The following is a 23905-nucleotide window of genomic DNA, read 5'->3' as shown; positions in this document are numbered from 1 at the left end:
TCAGGTGTGCTGACAAACTGAGCTCCTGATGGTGGGCGGCCATCTTAAATCCCCTCCCCTCACGAGGCGTTCTCTCCAAGGTCTGTGCCCAAGCATCAGCGGTCAGTGAGACACTGGCGTCGGCGTCTGTAGTGGTGTCAGTGTAACTGCCTCGTCCGCCGTAGTTGCCTGTTCATTTCCTTTGCTGAGCATCTTTTTAATTAGACTCAATGCTTGTTCCCATGCCCTGCTGAAGTAGTAGCCGCAATCTCGGTTGATGAGTACATCCCTGGTATGAATTTCGAAAGCCTCTCTAATGACACTGTCCCAGTATTTAGATGTCTGTGCCAAGACTCTGGTATGTTGGAAGTCCATTTTGTTATTTTTGGACAAACAGTGTTCTGCGACTGCTAACTTGTTGGGGTACCCAGGTGGAGTGTGCCTCTGATGTTTTTGGCAACGATCTTCGATGGTGCGCACTGTCTGTCCAATATAAGTCTCCCCACACTGACATGGAATCTGGTATATGCCAGCCTTCCGCAAACCGAGATCATATTTGACACTTCCCAATAATGCTTGAGTTTTATTTGGTGGGCAAAAGACAGTCCTACTTGGTGTTTCCTCAATATTCATCCTATTTTCCCTGACAGTGTGCCAGTATACGGTATATAAACAGTGGCTATCTCTTTCTCTGTGATTTCTTCCAGCTCCACACGCTGTACTGTAGAGGTGGGGCAGAGAGCGCATCTGATCTGCCATTCCGAGTATCCATTTTCCCGGAATACAGTTTTGAGGTCTTCCAGCTCTTGGGGCAGACTCTCTGCACCAGTGTTTTTAACCCCATTCCTCTGCACATGGTGGTGGCAGCTATTCGCTTGCAAATACAGGCCAGTGAGCATTTTCTTCCCGTATACCCCGTGGCCCAGGATGCCATCCACTCTTCTTTTGACCGTGATGTCCAGGAATGGTAATATTCCTTCTGCTTCGTTCTCCATAGTGAATTTGATGTTTGGATCTATGGAGTTTAGGTGTGTAAGGAAGTCTAGCCTAATTTGTCCCATCCATGGGGCGAGATCACGAACGTGTCATCCACATAATGTAGAAAACAAGTAGGTTTCCATTTGGATGAGCTTATTGCACAGAAATTTGACGAGAAGACAACCTACCTTTTCAAGCATGTTCAGACTTCCATGTATTTTCTCTTCAATGGAGAATACTATGAACAAACAGAAGGAGTCACAATGGAGAGTCCACTCTCGCCTATGGTCGTGAATTTCTATATGGAGTACTTTGAGGAGGAAGCTTTGGCGTCATCCAAATGGAAAATTCACTATGGAGACCAAAGCAGAAGGAAGATTACCATTCCTGGACGTCATGATCAAAAGAAGAGTGGATGGCACCCTGGGCCACAGGGTATACAGCAAGAAAACGCACACCAAACTGTATTTGCAAGCGGATAGCTACCACCACCCTGTGCAGAGGAATGGGGTGGTAAAAACACTGGTGCACAGGGCAAACACCATCTCTGATGCGCTGAGTCTGCCGCATGAGCTGGAACACCTCAAAACTGTATCAGGGTGTATACATGGCCGAGGAAAAAAAATTCCCGGATTTTTCCCGGAATTCCCGGTTGAAAGTACATTTCCTCCCGGGTGAACATATACTTTTTCCGTGTTAAGTGAGAGTATACTTTTCCTCAGAACTGGAAAACTTATCAGTCTTTTGAATGGTTATGCTTATACACACAGGCGTAGAATTTCCCGGCACTTAAGAAAATCAAACTCAGGGAACCAGACACGTTTTGGGAAGATGTCTGATGCGCAGAAACATGTTGCAGGTCATGTACAGGGCTTTCTGGATACAGAAAATGTTCGACTGCTGCCCTGGCCAGCACATTCTCCAGATCTCTCACCTTGTCCGCAGCTTGTGGTCGTGCGGTAGCGTTCTCGCTTCCCACGCCTGGGTTCCCGGGTTCGATTCCCAGCGGGGTCGGGGATTTTCTCTGCCTCATGATGACTGGGTGTTGTGTGATGTCCTTAGGTTAGTTAGGTTTAAGTAGTTCTAAGTTCTAGGGGACTGATGACCATAGATGTTAAGTCCCATAGTGCTCAGAGCCATTTGAACCATTTTGAACCAGATCTCTCACCAATTTAAAACGTGTATTTTGTCACGAAATAGGTCTGCCTAATATTGCAGCAATTGTAACACACACCGAATAATCGACACTGTTTTGGCACAAATAATGATTTTAAAACATGACAGAATACAATCATGAAGTACCAATATCAAATGCCTATTAGGCCTACTACAAACAAAACGTTTCATGTTAAGAAATAGTTTCACATTTCACTCTTATGCTCTAGCTTCTGAAGCAGTACTACGAAATTGTTATATAAATTTGGAGTCGTCATATTCTTCCATAATTTGTGTGATGTCCCCGTTTCTTCTCCTTCCTCGTTCTAACAATCTTGTCATCACCAATTCTGTGTTAATTCCTGCCAGGGTTTAAACTTATACTCCGATTAACTTAACTAACCCTGCCACAATCATCGTTTTAGTTATCTCGTGTTTCTTCTCCAGTTAAGCGTTGGCCGCATCTCGTGGTCGTGCGGTAGCGTTCTCGCTTCCCACGCCCGGGTTCCCGGGTTCGATTCCCGGCGGGGTCAGGGATTTTCTCTGCCTCGTGATGGCTGGGTGTTGTGTGCTGTCCTTAGGTTAGTTAGGTTTAAGTAGTTCTAAGTTCTAGGGGACTTATGACCACAGCAGTTGAGTCCCATAGTGCTCAGAGCCATTTTTGAGTTAAGCGTTATTACGTGTTTGTACAACGCGTTTTCCACGCTGCTCCCACAATAGAAATTTAGCGGCTGCTAGCCGGGACTGTACAACTGGCCCTTACCAGTGTAGCGTTCTAGCAAAGAAGCAGAAGGTACTACTCATACGCGACTCAACTGCGCATGCGCATGAGCTCGCTCGCAACTGCTCAAGTGAATCTACTGTAAGCCGTTGTGACGTCACGCTCATCGGGGGGTAATTTGCTGTTATGAAGCATTGCATAGTCTTCCTAAAGCCGTTGACACATTTTGCTGTTGGCAGACGCTCGTGTGAGCACTGTGTTTTGTTGCTGTATATGGCACATTTCCTTGGCAACTTTGTTTTGTTTTCATTTTTTTCTCTCTTTCAAGTTTTATTGCTGCAATATTATTCTGCAGTAGCAAGATACAGTAATATCCTTTGTTAGAGTATTGGCTTTACCGGTCAATGTTACAAAAATTTAACTGAAAACTAAAACAATGAAAAAACCCCGAAATTCTAAAAAAATCCCGGGTTTTTCCCGGTTTTCTCCCGGAAGAAAAAATTCCCGGATCTCCCGGTTGTCCTGGGTCGTATACACCCTGTGTATTCCGGAAAAACGGGTACTCGGAATGGCAGATCAGATGCGCTCTTTGCCCCACCTCTACAGTACAATGTGTGGAGACGGAAGAAGTTACGGAGAAAGAGATAGCCACTGCGTATATACCGTATACTGGTGCACCATCAGGGAAAATAGGATGAATATTGAGGAAACACCAAGTAGGAACTGTCTTTTGCCCACAAAATAAAACACGAGCATTATTGGGAAGCGTCAAAGATGATCTCGGTTTGTGGAAGGCCGGCATATACCAGATTCCACGTCAATGTGGGAAGACTTATATTGGACAGACAGTGCGCACTGTCTAAGATCATTGCCGAGAACATCAGAGGCACATCCAACTGAGGTACCCCAACAAGTCGGCGGTCGCAGAGCACTGTTTGTCCGAAAATCACAAAATGGATTACCAACATATCAGGGTCTTGGCACAGACATCTAAATACTGGGACAGCGTCATTAAAGAGGCTGTCGAAATTCATACCAGGGACAGACTCATCAACCGAGATTGCGGCTACAACTTCAGCAGGGCATGGGAACCAGCATTTAGATGCTCAACAAAGGAAACGAATGGGCGACTAGGGCAGATGAGGCAACTACACCGACGCCACCATAGATGCCAACGCCAGTGTCTCACTGACTGTTGAGACGCGGGTGTGGACTGTGGATGTTTTGGGCACAGTGGAGTATTACAAGAAGGTAGAACAACTATTGGCACAGCTGGTGTACCATAAGTTCAAATGTGATCTGAAAAATATGATCATAACAAAACTGAACAATCTGCTATCAGACTCCAAAATGGACAACTCTATTACCAACCTTCTGATGATACATTCATATGTCTCACCCAGAATGGATGTCCTACCAAAGGCACATAAGTAAGGATATCACTGAAACCTATAGTGAATGGGATTAATTCTCCAACATACTTTTCATTTGGTCATTCATCAAGGAAACAAGCATGTTGAAACCTATAGTGAATGGGATTTTCATCTGGTCATTCATCAAGGAAACAAGCATGTTGTTGGAAAAATGAACACCGAAAGTATTTACCATGGCATACTGGTGAGCTTTGATGTAAAATCTGTATTTACTAACATCCCAGTAGTACATACCATGGAAATCATTATGATACAATTGCCACAAATTTAAGCGAGCCGATCGAATTCTGTTTGTGGTCAAATTTTATGAACAGTGGGATGGGGTTGCTATGGGCTCACCTTTCTCACTCGTAACACCTGACATTTTTTATGAAACATTTCAAACAAAAGATATTAATAATTTTTTCATAATGTGAGGCCACAGTCATAACATATTTCTTTACAGTCAGTACCGCCATTAGTAGTTGTTTTTTTTTTTTCTCTCTCTCTCTGATCATGATTTCGGCTTGCCATTATCAAATGTTTTAATGTTATACAGTGCCTAAGATGGAGATGGCATACTGTCGTACTTAAAAGGTATTAAGTAACATAGAAATAAAAACAACTTGCTGGCTCTGTTACACAGAAGAAACATGGGATGAATGGCCACACAACACGGAAGAGCTATATAAATGCCACAATTTTCTGAATAACATTCAGCTAAAAATTAGCTTCTCATTGAAGATGGAGAGCGAGGTCAACCTCCCATTCATAAATGACAGTACTCTAGAATGTAGACTTATACATCAATGACAGTATGAGCTTGACCTTTCCACAAAAAATCCTTTCAAACAAAGTGATGATGACTCCCACATATTCTGTAAGGTTACCGTTTGTCACACAAGGTTAGAACTTCTTCAGTGGAAGTCTACGAAGTGATGTATGGTCGTGGCAAAGCTTGTACAGTGAAACTGGAAAAACAGTGAAAGTACACAGTAAGGAACACCAATACCACACATGTTGAAGCCAAAATGTAAAACCAGCAGAGCACCATGAATAATGTGTCCTGGTTACAGATTTTAAGAACATACGAGTGCTAGCAGGAGATAGTAATATTTATAGATGCAAACTGTGCGAAGCGGTTGAAATATCAAAGAATAAGTATAACTTCAATAGAGATGGCAGTTACAGGCTTGATGGCAGTTACAGGCTTCAGTTTTGATAGGTACATGGTATCGAGGAAGTAAACACACAGCCATGGCAAGCAAGGAACATAAATAATTACCAAGAAACAAGTGAGGGGGCACAACAACAATTATACATTTGTTTATCTCTCTCTAACTATCTGCTTTCAATAATTATGCAATGAAAATGGCCAATCAATGTCAGTCTCAAGATTTTTGCCTGATAAATTCACTTCTCCAGAAAGTGAGTGAAAAATAACCTTTTGTATGTGAGCTCCAGTCCTTCCACCTTTCAGCTTTTCCGTTCTTTGCTTAGGACTGGTTTTCCATATGGGATCTTGATACTAATGCCAGTGGTTTTCTTTTCTCCAAAGGTCTCTTTAATTTTCCTGTAGGTGGTATCTATCTTCCCCCTGGTGATATATGCTTCTAAATCCTTACATTTGTCATCTAGCCATTCCTGCTTAGCCATTTTGCGCTTCCTCTCAATCTCAATTTTTAGATGTTTGTATTCCCTTTTACCTACTTCATTTACTGTATTTTTTATGTTTTCTCCTTTAATCAGTTAAATTTACCCACGGATTTCCATTAGCCTTTGTCTTGTTACCTACTTTTGAGTTTAGCAAGTAGAATATCAAAGTCGAAAGTGTCGAAAGCTTCGCTGAAATCTAAAAAGCATGTAATAGTCACCTCCTGTTTGTCCATAGGTTGTTTCAGTTCATCAGTCACTTTTATAAGAGCAGTTGTCACCCTGTGATTTTTCTGAAAACCAGACTGGTATTCACCCAGAAGGTCATCTGATGTTAAGTAACTGGTAAACCGATCATGAAATATGTATTCTAAAGCCTTAGATAATGCTTGTAGAACACAAACAGGCCTTAAGTCAGAAGATTCTTTGGTAGATTCCTTTTTGTGTAAAGGCTTTATGCATCCTTTGCAGGCCATTGAGAAGATGATGGACTTCAGAAAATGGTTAATAATATACAGAATTATCAGCAGTAATGGAGCAACAAGGTAACTGATCATTTGGATTGTAATATCGTCGTGTCCTGCAGCTATTAGAATGAATTCACCCAATTGACTTCCTGACTGTGTTAAGGCTAACTGGTTACAGGAGAGATTTTTCTTTTGTACTGACAGCAGGTACTTCAAGCGGTTTGGTGATTTGAGTCGTTGTGCATTGGTCAAGTAGAGGTGTCGGTATGGCAAAGTCCTCATTAAATTCTCAATAGAAATGAGAGGTTCAGCTGATACTGAGGTTTGCCTATTCCTAACCCTCACAGATTTTTTTACAAAATGGAGGTCCTTCAACAGTCGCCAGTTAGCAAAAGAGCATACCTGAGGTTTGCATTTCTCTCCAACTGACTAACTGAGTTTCTAACTTTTTGACGACTAAGAGTGTGTGAAGTGTATGTGAAAACTTCCCACTTTCATATGAGTCGACTTACTTGGTGTACACAGCCAATCTTCATCTCTGGATAGCCAGCTTCTGGAATCTCTATAAACTTCTCCTCCGAAGAATGATGCTAGTTACAGGAACCTTAAAGACTCTCTCTCTACTTGCGAAATAATTAGGTACTTGAAGAATACTTTTCAACAACTATCAGTATATTTGAGCTTCATAAAGAACAAAATTCACGCTTCGCACATAAACATTTGACTTCTTGAAAGTCACTCGTATCGTCTTACATTAAAACAGATTTAAGTACATGTAGCAAAGAGTTGGCTTAACAACCACAACTCTATTACAAACAAATTGCAAAATACGTCTTGCCTCCAGCAAGCGCAAGATAAGAGGTTTTTTTCAGACTTGAAAATCTCTGTTGTTCTTGTAATTGATAACAACGGTCACTGATACGATTAGAACAGAATAACCTAGAAGTACCATGGTTCTTCTGTCTACTTTCACTAGAAACTCCACGGATCACCTGACAAGTAGTTGTCGCTGCCGTTTGTCTGCTCACAACTGATTTCACACCTGCACACACAAATATGTGACGCGCAGTATGTAGGATTTTAGCGTCCCACTCTCACATCTATATCATCATGTGTTAGAGACATTAGAAGGCTGAGTGGTTCTAGAATTTACACAGAAATTCTCGAAACACTTCAAGTTGCACCGTCACTTGTAGGCGATATGATTCTCAGAAGTTGGGTGCTGTTTAAATTTCCTGTGTGTTGCATCTCTGATTTTACATTTGCAATGCCAATCTCTTGCACAAAATTCTGTAATTGGTATTGAAGCAATCCTGTTTCCTGTGTGCTTGTATTTTGTCATTATTATGTAGTATAATGTGGATATTGGTTTGAGTGGTGAACTCAGAAACTGACATTTATTCCTTCTGTTGCCTAATGGAATTGATGCGTAATTGAAATATCAGTGAAACACCCTGGTCACGTGCTAGGAAGAGAACAAGAAATACATCAAAGTGGAAAACACAACAACAAAAGTGAGAGTGGTAATAATAATAAGTCTTGCAGAAACACTCTGGTCTAACATGGGAAAATCTTTAGTGACTGCAGTTTTATAAAACAATAATATTAGCTAGTGGAACACCTTGCACTACTAATGAGAGTTCCCAGTCTGGTCAATGGCTCACATGAAATGCCTGATATTGTAATCTAAATGAGAACAACACTAAAGACTTAAAACAACTCGATTAACATACTTGATTATTTGCAGGTCATTTTCTTCCACAACCAAGAGAACTATAAACTTTTAGAGACAGAAATCCTAATTTGTAAACCCCCCCCCCCCCCCTCATCCCTAATTTTCCGATGTTCTTGCAATGTCAGTATCCAATTTCTGTTCAAATACTTTTTTATTGCTATGAAAAACAGCAATTACAATATCATTTTATCATCATTTAATGGCTTTTTTTCACAAGATTAACAAAAAATAGCCTAATAAAAACTTGAATTGGTGGAATTACATTACATCCTGGATTTTCCATTGTTCGGTTGAATTAAAAGACGTTGGTTCACTATGAATCAGACTTCACAAAACAATAGAACTTAAATATTGATGCATTAAGGATGTAGCAGTGAAAGAAAAATGTTTGTGAGCATCAATATTTTGTCTCTAGAGGTTTTCCATTAATACTGAAAAATAAGCCCTTAGTGAATTTGCTCGTTTTGACACTAGATACATCATGTGAAGAATGGCATGCCCGCAAAATGTACAGGTATATCAAAAAGATGAGTAGTAGAAATAAGTTTACCAAGCATTTGTATGCATGAGAAATTAAACCCTGTGCACACTGCTACATAAACTAATCAACTTGTTTTCACAATACCATGACAGCCACTTCAGCAACCTTTCTGAGGCACTAACAAAGATAATTTAATATATGGGTGCTGCCAGGTCTTCTATCAGAGTACTAAAAATATGTTCAGTAAACTAGACAAAACAGCAGCAGTAGTGTCATATGTCATTGAGGAAACTGTAACTTTTAGCTCAATACAGGTGCACGTACAGAAGCTATGACTCAAGGTTAAATAAATATTTGACCATGCACAGGATAGATAGGACTTTTTGGTAGGGAGGATGCAGTATGTTATCTCAAATAGAGAGTCATGTTTTATGTTAATGTTCTTGTGGACAATATTAATAGCAGCCTCAGACTTTTTTTCAGGTGATGCAATTGTCTATAATGAAGTACTGTCTGAAAGAAGCAGCATAAATATTCAGTCAGATCTTTATCAGATTTCAAAGTAGTGCAAAGATTGGCAGCTTGCTTTAAATGTTCAGAAATGTAAAACTGCGCGCTTCACAAAACAAAACAAACAAACAAACAAAATATGTAGTATTCTATAGCTATAATATTAATGAGTCACAGTTGTAATCTGGTGACTCATACAAATACCTGCATGTAACACTTTGTAGGGATGTGAAACGGAATGATCACATATTCTCAGTTGTGGGTAAAATAGGTGGTAGACTTTGGTTTATTGGTAGAATATTGGGAAAATACAGAAATAAGATTGCTTACAAATATCTCATGGAGCTAATTCTATACTATTGCTCATGTGTGTGAGGCCCTTGCCAAATAGGACTGATGGGGAATACTGAACATATGCGGAGAAGGGGAGCACAAATGGCCACAAGCTTGTCTGACCAATGGGAGAGTGTCACTGAGATGCTGAAGAAACTGAACTGGCAGACTCCTGAAGAAAGACGTAAACTATCCCAATAAGTCCTACTTATGAAGTTTTGAGAACAGGCTTTAAATGATGACTCTAGGAATTTACTGCAACCCCATAAGTATCGCTCATGTAGGGATCGTGATGACAAGATTAGGTTAATTACAACATGCACAGAGCCATTCAAACAACTGTTCTTCCTGTACTCCACACATTTATGGAACGGGAAGAAACCATAATAACTGGTATACTGGGATGTACCCTCTGCCATGTGCTTCACAGTGGTTTGCAGAGTGTAGATGCAGCCATAGAAACATTCTTGTTTCACAAACTGATCTAAACAAATGGAACTATCAACAGTAACACTGCACATTCACACGAGGAAATTCAAATTTATACCATACACAGAGTACATACTATTGCATCTGAAAAGAATGTCATGACTTACGCATCTGACGCTGTACTGCAGGTAAGAAATACCGCCTGTCCATTCCCAGGTGGCAACGTTGCATGCGATTCCTCACACGAGCGGGCCCCTCAGTTGGGTCAAGCTGCCACGATCTGCAAGCAACAGCTACAATTGTATCTTTCAAACGTGCAGCCTCAAAACTGCTAAAACAATAATCTCAAGAAACTATAAAGTATCAAACTGTAATTTAAAATTTGCTATGGGTCCATGTCAGCCTCCTTCAGTGAGTGTCAGTACCATCCAATATTCATTTCTAATTCATTCCTGGATTTCTCCTCAGTGGGAGGACTGGGATGTGTAGATATCAGGCTCGGAGTAAGGAGCTCCTTAAAGGTAAAGCGATTGATTTAGTTTGGGGAGTGATTAACTTGGATGACGCCACTATCAGACAACGTAACACAAGGTAGTGTAGCACACAGTCCACATGGCATGCTCTTCAAGCTACAATATTTTAACAAGTGACGATTTGTAAACTTCGGTCTTTGGTAAAAATATGCAGGTTATCATTACATATTAATATTACATCATAAGGACTTTTACTAATATTAATAATATTAATATCATCACATACCTGGGATACGATTTAGGAAAATACCACACAGCCCGTTCGTGGGTGAGAGCCTGCCGCAGGCGTAGCCAGTGAGAGCGTACACGGACATCTTCACTGAAGCGGGCCTTTATGTGCTCCATAAACGATTTCCTTTCTGCACTCTGTGCTCCCACAACATGCGCAGTGACATCCATGGCTGTTTCTGTGAGGTGCCGAACCAAGCCCTCCATACGATATACACTCCTGGGAAGAGTTAAGCATTACATTTCAGTTCACTGAAAATATTTTAACCTGCAATTTTGCCAATTCATCTGTTTATGTTTATTTTAAAATTTCAACTGTAAATTCAGCAGTAATGTTCATCACAGTGAGGTTATTTGCATGTACACTAACAAGACAATCTAAATTCCAAGACGGAATAATGACATCATTATGAAAAGGAGAGATTGTTACTCACTATACAGAAGAGACACCGAGTCACAGACTGGCACAACAAAAAGACTCATATACATTTAAGCTTCCGGCCAAAATCCCTTTTTCTAAAGTAAAACATATTCATTCACACAAGCACAACTCACACAAATATGACCAATGTGTGTGCTCACCAGGCCAGACTGTGTGGAGCAACTGTGCCTGAAGGATCAAACTTAAAGTAAAATTCATGTTTGAATATTGAATGTTGTCAGAATATTTACAGAGGTGAACAAAGGGAAAGGAAGGACAATTGGATATGATATCCTGTCAATATCAAGGTCATTAGAGATGGAGCACAAGCTCAAATTGTATCAAGGATGGGGAAGGAAATCAGCCATGCCCTTTCAAAGGAACCATGCTGGCATTTGCCTGGAGCAATTAACGGAAATTCCATACAGATTTGGGCTTTCTGTGAATCAAGAACAAAATTACAGAAAGAAAAATTGTTATTGATGGCAAACACAGTTTTCTCTTAATTTTTGTCATTGATTCTACAAAGAAAAATACAGTCCAGATTAAATTAATTGTGAAAGTGTTTTTATGTTGTTTTAATTTTTCAGGAACCTACTTACAGCCAAAAACATTTGTTGAACATTGTTGGTATAGCGGAAATAGTAATTATCAAAATCTAAAAGCGCTAGACCAGCAGTTTGCTGTAACAATACATTATATTAATTTAATTTCGATACAGTAATGCCGATAATGGAGGATGCAGTGCTTTGTAAGTTTTCTTGGTAGTTTATGAAGAGAGTTAATTATTGGTTATCTTTGCACACATTATAATGAGGAAATTTCAGAGAGTTTTTAAAAATAATTTTGACTGAATGAAGAGGATTTTGCTATATTTTTCGGTTTTATGAATATTTAGTGAGTGTACAAATATCTTCTCCTTTTTGACTGACAGAAGCCAGTTTTCTGGTCAGAGTATCGTGTAGTTCAACGTTAGAAGTTGTAGTGGGTTCTTGTTACATTGCAAATTTATCTCAGTTAGACCGCTTCTTATCAGATGCAAAGATGATAGTAATATCCAAAAGCCAAAGGCAAATTAAAGAGGCAAATATACTCTCAAGGATAGTAGGCACTATGAAATACTCAGATAGTTTGAAACAAGAGTCTGTACAATTTCTTTATAAATTATAGTTTTCAAACAAACTGAGGCACTTAGAAGAAGAAATGGTAGAGAATATGTACCAAGGAATTAAAAAATGCATTCATAAAGCAGCATTTGAAGCACTGGAGCAGCAAGAGGAAGGAAAAAAGTGACACCCACAATGGTGGACTCAATGCTTCAAAGAAAAAGTGAACCTAAAAAAGATGTTCTATAAAAATTGGTAGAGAACATGGGTCAAACATGATAAAGCTTTGTATGTTAGAATGAACAAAGAAGGAAACAATGAAACCTGGGAGGATAAATGGAAAGAAGGCAATCGTGCATGGGGGGGGGGGGGGGGGCACAAAAGTGGCAACATGGAAAATAATTGCAGAGCTGGGGAAAGAAGTAAAAGAAAGAGAAAACCTATTGATTAGCAGTCTGGTAGTGTGGGAAAAGCATTTTGAAACATGTGTTAACAGAAAAAAAGGACAGAGTACAAGGAAATAAAGTGACAGATATGGGAGGCAAAAGAGGTATAGAAGGCAGCTGCAGAAATGGAATTTGGGGTATCACTAGGGCCTGGAAATGTGCCAATAGAATTAGTGAGGTATGGCCCAAGCATTTTGTATGAATACCTAAGCCAATCCTTTAATAAATGTATGTGGGATGGGGAGGAAATTCCAGCGAAGTGGAATCTAGTATATCTGAGCCCCATACACAAAAAGGAACCAAAAATGTATGTAGCAATTGTCATGGCATAAGTGTCACAAGTACAATGGAAAATCCAGGATGGAATGTAACAACATTATGAAAAGGAAAGTTGCTACTCACCATATAGCGGAGATGCTCTGAGTCGCAGCTAGGCACAGCAAAAAGACTGTCACAAATAAAGCTTTCCGCCATTATGGCCTTCGTCAACAGTAGCACACACACACACACAACACACACACACACACACACACAAAACAGCAGTTTCAGGCAACTGAAACCTGGTTCCAGTTGACTGCAGTTGTGTGTGTGTGTGTGTGTGTGTGTGTGTGTGTGTGTGTGTGTGTCGTCTACTGTTGACAAAGGCCATAATGGTGGAAAGCTTTATTTGTGACAGTCTTTTTGTTGTGCCTATCTGCGACTCAGCATCTCTGTCCCAAGCACACTTAGCGGGCTGCACAGGATGATTTTAAAATCAAGAATGGAGAAGTTTGTAAATGAAGTGGAAGAACAAAGTGGCTTTATAATTGGCAAGTCATACACAGATAGCATCTTTAACCTACAAAAGATCACAGAGATGAGATAGGAAAGATATCTCAGAAGTCATTTGGTTTTCATAAATCTTCCGATAGCATATGACACATTGCCACTAAAGCTATCATTCAAGGTGCTGTAGTCAGGGGAACTGCCAAAACTTCATGTAATATGCATCATAAACCTCTACAAGTCAGCAGAATGTGTCACTAAAGTAGAGAAAGAAATTCCTAGAGAGGCCCCTAGAATAACTAAAGGATTGGAGCAAAGATGCTGTCTGTCTCCCACAATCTTTAAGACGTATGTGCAGAAGGCATTGAATCTTGGTGTAGGAAGTGCCTGGGCATGGGGATTGAAGTAAGGAACTGGTGTATGTACAGACTTTTATATGATGATGAGGATGATAATGATGATGGTCAGGTTGTTGCAGCAAACGATGAAGAGGATATGTCTTACATGCTCAGGAAGTTGTTGGAAGAGTATAAAAATTGGAGATTGAAAATTAATTTTGAGAAGATGGAATATCTATAGAATACCTATACTGCAGAGAAGAGGAAAGTAACATGAATGTTGATGGATATATTATTAAAGTGTGTAAAGAGTTTAAGCACTTAGTTAGTATCCTACCACATGATGGAACATGAGACAGAGATATCTGACAATGGACCAGGCAGGGACAAATGGATATCCAAAAATTAAACCGTGTACTTTGTTCCTCAAAGATGAGTTTACAGACTAAAATTCATTTATACAAATCCATGGTGAAACCAAAAACAATATATGGGAGAGAGTGCTGGGAACTCACAGAAATAAATAAAAATAGATGAAAGACAGCTAGGATGGTTTGGACATGTCAAATGAATGGATGAAGACAGATGGCTCACGCGAGTAATTTTATGATAACCTTCTGGAAGGAGCAGAAGACGAAGGTAGACCCAAGAAGTGATGGAAGGAAGGGGAATGGAGAGGATTAGGAAGAATGGTGAGATTGTGGAATTTGGTGACAGAGATGCGGGATGTGGCAACAGCTGAAGAAGGACACTCGCAACAAGGAGGGATATGGTATCCAACAATCTCGCGCATTTTGGCTCAAAAAGATAACTAAATTAAAATATGAAGCTTTGCACAGACTGAATAATGTGTGTGAATGTAGCTCTAAACGTCATTCTTTGGGGTCCAGGCACTCACTGCAATTGTGGTCTACCTCCCCGATAGTGCTGCACTGATATGTGGCACAATTCATTGGCCTCACAAAGCTGAGACAGGGATTAACACAGAAGAATCACTTAGCCATTATGTAAAGATTGGTTACAGAATAACTTTTAAAGGCATGCACACTGCTATAAAAGATTAGACATTTTTTCTACCCAAAATGCCTATTTTAATACCATATGTTTCACAGAAGATGATGCTGTAGTTCAAAGAGTATATCTCAATTGTACTCACTTTCTGATTGGGCAAGTTCACTTGTAAACCCCAGCTCTCCTTTTAAAGTCAAGAATAAACTCGATACACCTACAAATTGATGCCTCCATGGGACCTACAATTTTCCACCCACTTGCCCATTACTGCAAGCCTACCCTGACCAATCCTGACAGGCAGACAGGCTCTACTTATGTAACACTGTAGCTGTGATGCTGACTGTTCATCATGGAGAGGTTTAGTAATATGCAATGCATGCATGGAATATGACAGAAGTATCCTTGGCTCACGCAACGATTCGTGTCCCTGGTGAACACTTCCACAGACAGAGAGTAACATAAGTTATGTATCAGAACCTCGCATACCAAGCACAATTTGTTTCAGAATCTTACTCTGAGTGAGAAAGACTTGTAAGTGAAACAATTTATCCCATATAAATTAATCTAAAATACAACAATGTGTTCCATGCAGGAAAAGTACTGGACTATGCTCCAGACTGAACGCTGAAAGGCATAATCAGTCTTAAATTATGATGATATTAGGTAGCTATCTACCGTATTTACTCGAATCTAAGCCGCACTCGAATCTAAGCCGCACCTGAAATTTGAGACTCGAAATTCAAGGGGAGAGAAAAGTTTTAGGCCGCACCTCCAAATCGAAACAAAGTTGGTCCATTGTAATATGAGACACAATTTAGGTCGAATGAATGACGATACAGCTACAGTAGTTTGGTTCGAGTCGTAAGCTTAGCAGTTAAGCTTTACCACGTAGCCATTGCTATGCGTCAGGCGCTCCGTCCGTATTTATACGGATACCCTTCCTTTTTCACGTGCTTCGTCTGGTTTGAATCGATTGCTTATTTTGCTTTGATCTGATAAGTGCCGTTTTCTTTGTTATAGGTGTTTGCGTCACTCTTAAGCTGAAAATGCATTACTGCACTGTCATGCACTGTTTGTCGCATTCTGATAGCGCGTGTTTACGGCCCGTCGCGGCCCGCGGTATGGCTTGCATTTGTGCGCGCTACCGCCGCGTACAATAAAAAAAAAGAGAGGAATCGTCTCATTAGCGAAACGATGGCAAGAGACTGCTATTTGTTGTTACTTACACTGCTGCTTTCTTTGATAATGATCAACAAGAATCAAATAATAGACTGCGTATGATAGAACATGTTCTGAACGAGAGTTAGGCGAAAATTTTTCTCCGTTTGAAAATCTTTGCGGCCGCTTCTTTATTACATCAAATTCTGCACAGAAATTAGAGTCATCTTAGATTTAAAAATCTAGTCATTTGCCGTGCTTCATTTCTGACTGCATCACTATTAGGCATAAGAATAATACGAATATAAACATGACACGATACGTATATTCTTCCGCGTTTGCTGTTGTCTCACTCTAGTTTCGTAATTTATTAGGCAGGCAGGATTTAAATGAGATAGCAGCAAACACGAAAGAATACATGGCAAAATGTTTATATTCGTATTATTCTTATGGTGAAGAGAATACTGTATGTGATTCAAATTTCATCAGGTTCCTATTAGCAACCATCTCTTCTCACAGATAGGAAAAAATTCAGAACGTAGAGTTGGCCATATTGACAAACATCCCAAACAGTCTTGCCAGTCAGATTTTCGTAGTACACTGAAATTGTGCTACATTCGAAGATGAACAATAAGGAATTTGTATTTACTTCGTTGGATAATGTATGAAAATGCAGTGGTCGAAACTCGCGGCGGAGAAAAAAAGCTCGTCTTCCACTTTTTTTTTTTAAATTTATTTACTGACGCAGAGGTTTCGGCGCCAGTATTTATCTTTGTGAAGCATGCCTGCGTAGCGCTACATATATTCGACGGCAGAAGTTAGTTGTGGCGGCACGTACCAACATTTTCATAACTTCCGCTTGCTTTTCACTCGATTCTAAGCCGCAGGCGGTTTTTTTGATTACGAAAACCGGAAAAAAAGTGCGGCTTAGATTCGAGTAAATACGGTATAGTCATTTGTTTCTGCCAATGGTTCACACTTGGCAAAAACATGACACAGCATTATCATCAAATACATTTTTAGAATGAGTAGCCACTGTTTTATTGGGCTGATGATTTTCAGTGTATGATGCACAGATTCCCATGCTTTTAGCATTTCTCTTATTGCACCAGAAAATTGCTGCTTTGCTGTTACTGTTTCTTTTTCCTGCTCTGAAGAACTCCTCTCCACAACTTCCTACTGTGAAACACCCTCCAACCCCATAAGCTCTTTGGTAGTCATTTCTTGATTGATATATTCCACAAGCTCATTGATATTGTTATTACCCACTTCTAGTCCCATGATCTTGGCCAAAGACACAATCTTGATGACTAAAGGCTCCACAGGTGCTGACTCAAATGCCTCAGAGTCACATTCAACAATGTATTCTGGCCGAAGCTTCTTCCAAGCAGAAGTGAGAGTTCTCTTGTTAACATCTTCCCAGGCCTTTTCGATCATCTTGATTCAGGCAATGATGTTGAAGTGATATTTCCAAAACTTTCCGAGAATGAGATCGGTAGCTTCAGTCAACTCAAAGAAATGGTTGAAGAGTGCTTTAGTGTATAGCTTCTTAAAGTTAGAAATAATCAGCTGGTCCATAGGCTGGAGTAACAGAGCGGTGTTTGGAGGTAGAAATTGGATTTTGATGAATTGAAATGGGCAGGAGCATTGTCCATAACAAGCAAAACATGGAATGGCAGATTCACCTTAAGCAAATATTTTTTCACTGGAGGATCAAACACTTCATTGATTCAGTCACAAAAAAGATCACATCTCACCCAAGCCTCATTGTTGGACATCCACATCACATTTAACCTGCTCTTCTTGATTTTACACTTCATGAAGGCTTGTGGAGTTTCTCAGTGGTAAACAAACAGCAGTTTAATCTTCAAATCACCCCTTGCATTGGGAAAGAATAGTAGTGTCAGGTGGTCTTTCACTGGCTTGTGACCAAGCAATTCATTCTCCTCTTCTGTTATAAAGGTACACTTCGGCATCTTTTACCAGAATAGACCCATCTCATCGCAATTAAAAATGACGACGTTCTTTGCTGGCTCTGTGTCAGAGCTGACTGCTTCACTGTGCCTCACAGTGCTGCGAATGCCGGTTCTTGTCAAACTTCTTGAACCACCCAAGGCTTCCCTTAAACACTTCTTCAGCTGCTGATAATCCTGGCATCTTCTTAACGAGGTCAGCAAAAATCATACTCGTCTTCTCACAAATGATGTTCCCATTAATAGTGTCACCTTGCAATTGCTTTCATTTGTCCAATTAAGGAGCAACCTTTTGACATCATCCAGAATAAGAAACTGTTGTTTAGCTACTCTAGTTACTCCCTTTGAAGCATCTACCTCCTTAATCTTGTCCTTGTTTTTTGAGACCAATGCAAATAGTTGATGTATACCAATTGTACGTGCATGCTAAATCAGCAACACTCACAACACGTTTGTATTTTTCAATGGTTTTAAGTTTCATTAATAAAGTAATTTTGTTTCTCTTATGGTTTTCTTCTTGCGGCTTTATCTTTGGGGATATTTCTATGAAGATTATTAAAATTAGCACACACAAAAAACAATGTGTGAACACAAGTTTAGAAAACAGTGTGATCACAAGCTGCACTGAGATAGTAGCAAAAATAATGCTAAACCCACACTGCATTACATACTAAAGATATTGTTCATACGCCACTGCTGACAAAAAAAAAGTGTTTATATTGTTGAACGTTTCCCCTACCACATGCGAACAGGTGAAGATGTCACACTAACTCATCATCACTTGTTATGTAAAACTTCGCTTGTTAAGTGAGTCATTGTTTTACAATTTGTTTTGCTCATTACATGAAATGTGCATTATGGGAAGTGTTCGTTAAGTGAGCTTCCACTGCTTGTGATTCGGTCAAAAGATATCAAATATTATCTACCTCACTACAAAATTATTAACACATTTATAGTAACTCAGTTGTTATTAAACTTTGTCATTTTATAATGTTAATGGTTAATGACAGAATGAGGTCAGTGTAATATTTAAAATAATTTTTGAAACATGCAAAATTACCTGAAATGCAGAATTTCTAACATTCCATGGTAAATAACTTACTGTTATGTTCATATTTTTTTGTGTAAAAGTTAGTGAAGAACTTTGACTAAATACTTGATCATTAAATAATTGAGTAAACAGCAGTTTTACTAAGAGGCTAAAAGTTTATGTAATAGATTCCATTTCAGACAGATATATTACTTTCCTGACACTTTCATTTGTTCTGTTGTCTGAATGAATAAAGGGGGTAAAAAGGTATGTGTGTGAAGTCAAAATTATAATAACCAACTGAGAACAAAATGAGACTCAAATTGTGCAGTCCTGTACACAGGGGGGATTATGATAATTGTGGAGTAGCCAGTTTTAGTTTTCTGTACTTTCTAAATACAACATTTACTTTGGTAATATAAGGAAAAGGACAGATTCCTACTCACAGTACAGATGACTCACTGAACTGCAGGCAGGCAGGCACAATGGAAAGGCTGTTACACATTTAGCGTTCAGCCAAAACCTTCTTTAGAGAAGGAAACACGCACATTCATTCACACAAGCACAACTCACGAACACATGACTGCCACCTCTGGCAGCTCAGACAGAATGTGAGCATTTACTTTGGTATTTCAAATAAGGAAAGAATCAAAAGGAGTACTGGGTTACCTCACTGAAATAGGAAACTGATTGGCTACTGTGTGTGTGTGAGTATGAGGGGAGGGAGGGTACATGTGAAAGAATTAGTACGAACTGTGCTTATTGCTTATTTTTGTATTTTTCTGGAAGTGTGCACTAGGATTGCATTCTCAGCAAAATGGCAAAGTGGCACTACAGGACAGATATTCTGCGCAGACATTTTTCTTCATTTAGTAGTTACTGTCCGGTCAGATCTAATACAGTTAACTCACTTTACACCAGTAACTCGGTTAAATAACTGAGCAGCCTTTCGACATTTGTAGTACAACTGGGTTTTTAGAGCTTTTCTCAGCTGAGGAACAATGTACGACCTTCTAGAGCGGGTCGTACTTCTTTTCTTGATGTTAAAGAATGACAAAAGAGGTTGTGCCACCACAACCAATCAGAGGAAAATTTTGAGTGCAGTCAGAAAGACATCCACAGATACTAGTGCTTTGAGGTCATGCCACCAATAAACTTAGTTAAAGCTCTGTTCCCACAGGAATAAGAAGCCTACTGAAAACAAACCAGGTGTCCTTTGGGGAACCAACAGTTCAACCAGTCTTTTCGGTCCACATGTGCCATGTATGTGACACCCACAAAAATTGGCCATCCAAGTTCCTTGAATTTTGTAGCCTGGTTAATGCCATTAGCAACCCCTCTGCAGCCATCTGGTCATCCCTGAGTTCCAGTTTACACTGTTCCTTCGTGGCATTACAATTTCAAAAAGCCGAGAAATTAACCTATTACACATTACCTGTACACTGCAGACTGAGAATTGCGCAGAGACGTCTCTCTCGCTCCTACAGCTTCCCCCTGTGATGCAGCCAGTTCTGAGAGCCAGCTGTCTAGTGGCGCAGGACCCGCCGTCAGGCCCCACTGGGCCAAGCGGGCCAACAGCTCCTCGGCGGCATGGCGCTCGATTGAGGTGGCCACCTCTGTGCGAGCCAGGTCCCACAGGAAGGCGGTCAGCTTGGCTTCTGCCGCCTGGTGAGCATTGATGAGGGCAGCCACTATCTGTGGGAAAATGTGTCAAACTTTCAGTCTGTTTAAGTACCATACAATTTGCCTAATTATAGCAACACGATGTAGCCATATTTACAGGCATTTCTCTTACTGTGTTTCTATAAACAAAACATTCTGATTACTTCTAAATCTCGCTGTATATTCTCAGTTTACAACTTACACAAGCTAAAGTGTTTACAAAAAGAAAAAAGTTGTTTTATCATCTAAAATGGATAATTCCTGGAGAACAAGTCGGTATCCTATCAAGTATACTTCAATCATATTCACCCGCTCAAACGGCCAGTGGCCATGTGTGTGTGAGTTGTGCATGTGTGAATGTGCGCAAGTTTTCTACTTCTGAAGAAGTACTTTGTTGCAACCTGGTCACACAATACAACCAATAATGTTAGTACAACTTTAATAGACTGTGGCATGTGTGTCAATCACCGTAACATAAACTGAACAGGACAAGATGAGGCAAATGTATGCAAGCAGTAATAACGTGATAGTGTGAGAAGAGTGAAGCAGGGTTTAAATAGGCACTTGCCTGTGGTGGGCTCTATCGGAAGTTCACAGTATTGCTCTTTCACGGCATACTCTCACAGATGACAACACACTACTTATGGGTGTGGCTTTCAAGTGTTTGCACATTTCTTTATTCTTCTTTCCTTGAGGAACAGCTCGGATTCGCAATATGTCCAAGGCATCTTCCTCCCTGGGACTCTGACTGAGATCACGCACTGGTACTGGGATGTATGGTCACAAGTACTCGGAGTGCAGGCAGCATTGCAGTCTACCTTCTTGTATCAACCCATATGATAGGATGGGTGACGTCGGTGAGAGCTCTGTGCCTGTATCAAGTCTGATGGCTCCAGCATGGACAGCAACCGCATTGGTACTGGTAGCAGTATTGGAGAAGCTGCGCCAGGTTTGTCCACTGGTGACGGGGTCTCCTTGTATGTCATGGAAGGGACCCAGCCCCATCAGGCGATCTGTCAAACAATGCAGATTGGCGTGGCAAAGTTGGTGTCATGGCTGGGGTTGTCTGGTCTTCCACGTGCAGGTGCAACTGGTCATAATGACGTGCACATAGGCCCTCCTCCATTTGGAGATTGCAGAGACGGTGGCCACAGCACTGGGAGATCACTGCAGGACAACTGAGGACCAAACCCGTGTGCCCAGACAGCCAACCCAGGCTACAGGAGATGCAGTAATGTCCTGTGGAGCAGTTCAGCTGGGCTGTTGTCGCTGAAGGTGTGAATCGATAAAAAGACAGAAATTTATCCAAGGCAATGTTTGATGACTGAGTCACACACTTTTTCATTTGTGTTTTGAATTTTTTAACTTAACTTTTGGCCTTACCACTGGACTGTGGGTGGAAGGGCAGGATGTAAATGTGATGAATCCCGAGGGCATTGCAGTAGGAGGCAAACTCCTGCAACACAAACTGAGAGCCATTGTCAGAGACCAACTTTGCTGGATGTCCTTCGATGGAAAAAAATTTCAACACAGTTGCCGTGGAGGCAGAGGTCAAAGTTGACGGGCAATGACCAACATATGGGAAACAATAGAATGCATCAATTACTTTAAGCCAATATGCATTGAGGAAAGGGCTGGTGAAATCAATGTGAAGATGGTCCCAGGCCTTCGGAGGTTGTGGCTACAGAAACAAAATTGCCCGCAGGGCATGTTGCTGTGATGCGCACTGAGAACATGCCATAACCAACCAAGTGATGTCGCTGTCCAAACCAGGCCAAAAAACATGAGGGCAGGCTATTGTGCCTCATTGTGAGACACTCCCCAGTGATCAGTGTGCAGCAATTGCAGGTTCTCTGAGTGGTGAGCCGAGGGAGCCAGAAGACAGGGGGGTGCATCAGCATTCCCATGTTTGGCCGTGGAACGGGACTGAATCTCACAGCTGTAATGAGGGAGGAACAGTGCCCAATGCTGTAGGTGATGTGCTTCTTTGTCTGCCAACAATGCTGAGGGGTTACATAGCAAAACTAATGGCTTGCGATTCATGATGAGATGGAATTTTACACCTTACAGGAAAACATGAAACATCTTTAAGGCATAGACAATTATGAGAGCTTCTTTCTCTATTTGTGAATATCTAGTATGAACCAAATTAAGGGTCTTCGATGCATATGGAAGAGGCTGCTTGAAGCCATCAGAATATTTATGAGCTAACACCACCCCCAGACCATGCTGGGATGCATCTGTTGCCAACACTAAATGTTGATCCTGCTGGTAGGTTATGAGGCAAGGTGCAGATTGTAACACAGACTCCAGTTTGGAAAATGCTGTTTTACACACCTGCAACCAGTGGAAAGAAATCCCCTTATGCAGCAAGGCATGAAATAGTTGTGCATCCAATACTGAAAAAAGCTGGAGGTCATAACGGCAGAGACATTCTGATGAAGGGGTTTGATACCAGCACTCAAGACCTCGAAACCAAGATAAACAATACCAAATTAGATGTTAACCGAACAAATAAGAGGACTAGGTATAATGCTCACGACACACAATTATGAATCTTGGGAAGAAAAAAATCAGTTACATGGAGATATCAAATAAATAATGCAAGATTTAACTAATTTAAAAATTCATTTTTCCACAGAAATTGCTGATAATAATGAAAATGTCAAACAATAAATATATAATAATGTAGACGTCAATGGGAGAGAATATACTGAATCTGTTGAGGAAATGAAGAAATACTTAAATAAAAAACAGGATGAGTGCTTTTCAGTTTTAAAAGACGAAATCGGAATCAGATGAAGAGAGCTTGAATCCCTTAAACTTCAAGTTGTAGTAGACAATACAATGATAACATAATTTAAAAAGACAGAAAAATAGAGCCCTTTCACAGTATGCTTTAGAGGGAGTCCCACAGTATACATAATTATTGAGCCAAGTAAAGAAAGTGGAAGGGAAATTACTAGAAATGAGTAAAACCCTTTCAGAAATGACGGTTTGATTAGCTTCTAAAAAATAAAAAGCGAGCACTCTTCATGCTCCAAGTAGCCAAAGATTGATGAAATTAGCCACAGCGAAAGAAAGACACAACTCAATACTAAAAACACTTATAGATGGGAACTTCACTAGCCAGCCTGAAGAAATTCATAAAATGCCAAAGATCAGTGGAAGGAATTTCAGGTGGAAGGTGGCAGTCATTTAGCAAACTGTTTTCGGATTTCAAGCCAAAGGGTGTTGTTCAGCTGATAATTTTTTTAACATTTGAATATTGTTTGCTGGTCTCATGGGATGACACAAAGAGAATAAAGTTTTTAACCGGGCATCTAGAAGGAGAACAGTCTATGGGGGTGTGTTACTTGCAAAAGAATTTCACAGATCGGA

General features: G+C 40.3%; 1 protein-coding gene across 1 annotated transcript in view; it reads right to left on the bottom strand.

Moving 5' to 3' along the window:
• LOC126092690 (lysosomal-trafficking regulator) overlaps positions 1-23905 on the bottom strand; it is a 393980-nt gene that overhangs the window by 142410 nt on the left and 227665 nt on the right. The window contains exons 23-25 of the mRNA XM_049908413.1: positions 20298-20557; positions 10613-10834; positions 10021-10133 (exon numbers count right to left, since the gene is read on the bottom strand). Coding sequence (XP_049764370.1) covers positions 10021-10133; positions 10613-10834; positions 20298-20557 — 595 coding nt within the window. The remainder of the gene's footprint in view (positions 1-10020; positions 10134-10612; positions 10835-20297; positions 20558-23905) is intronic.

The sequence above is a fragment of the Schistocerca cancellata genome, chromosome 7, assembly GCF_023864275.1.
Source record: "Schistocerca cancellata isolate TAMUIC-IGC-003103 chromosome 7, iqSchCanc2.1, whole genome shotgun sequence".
Classification (NCBI taxonomy): Eukaryota; Metazoa; Arthropoda; class Insecta; order Orthoptera; family Acrididae; genus Schistocerca; species Schistocerca cancellata.
Note: the sequence above shows the minus strand (reverse complement) of the source record. Positions and strands in the feature narration are given on the sequence as shown.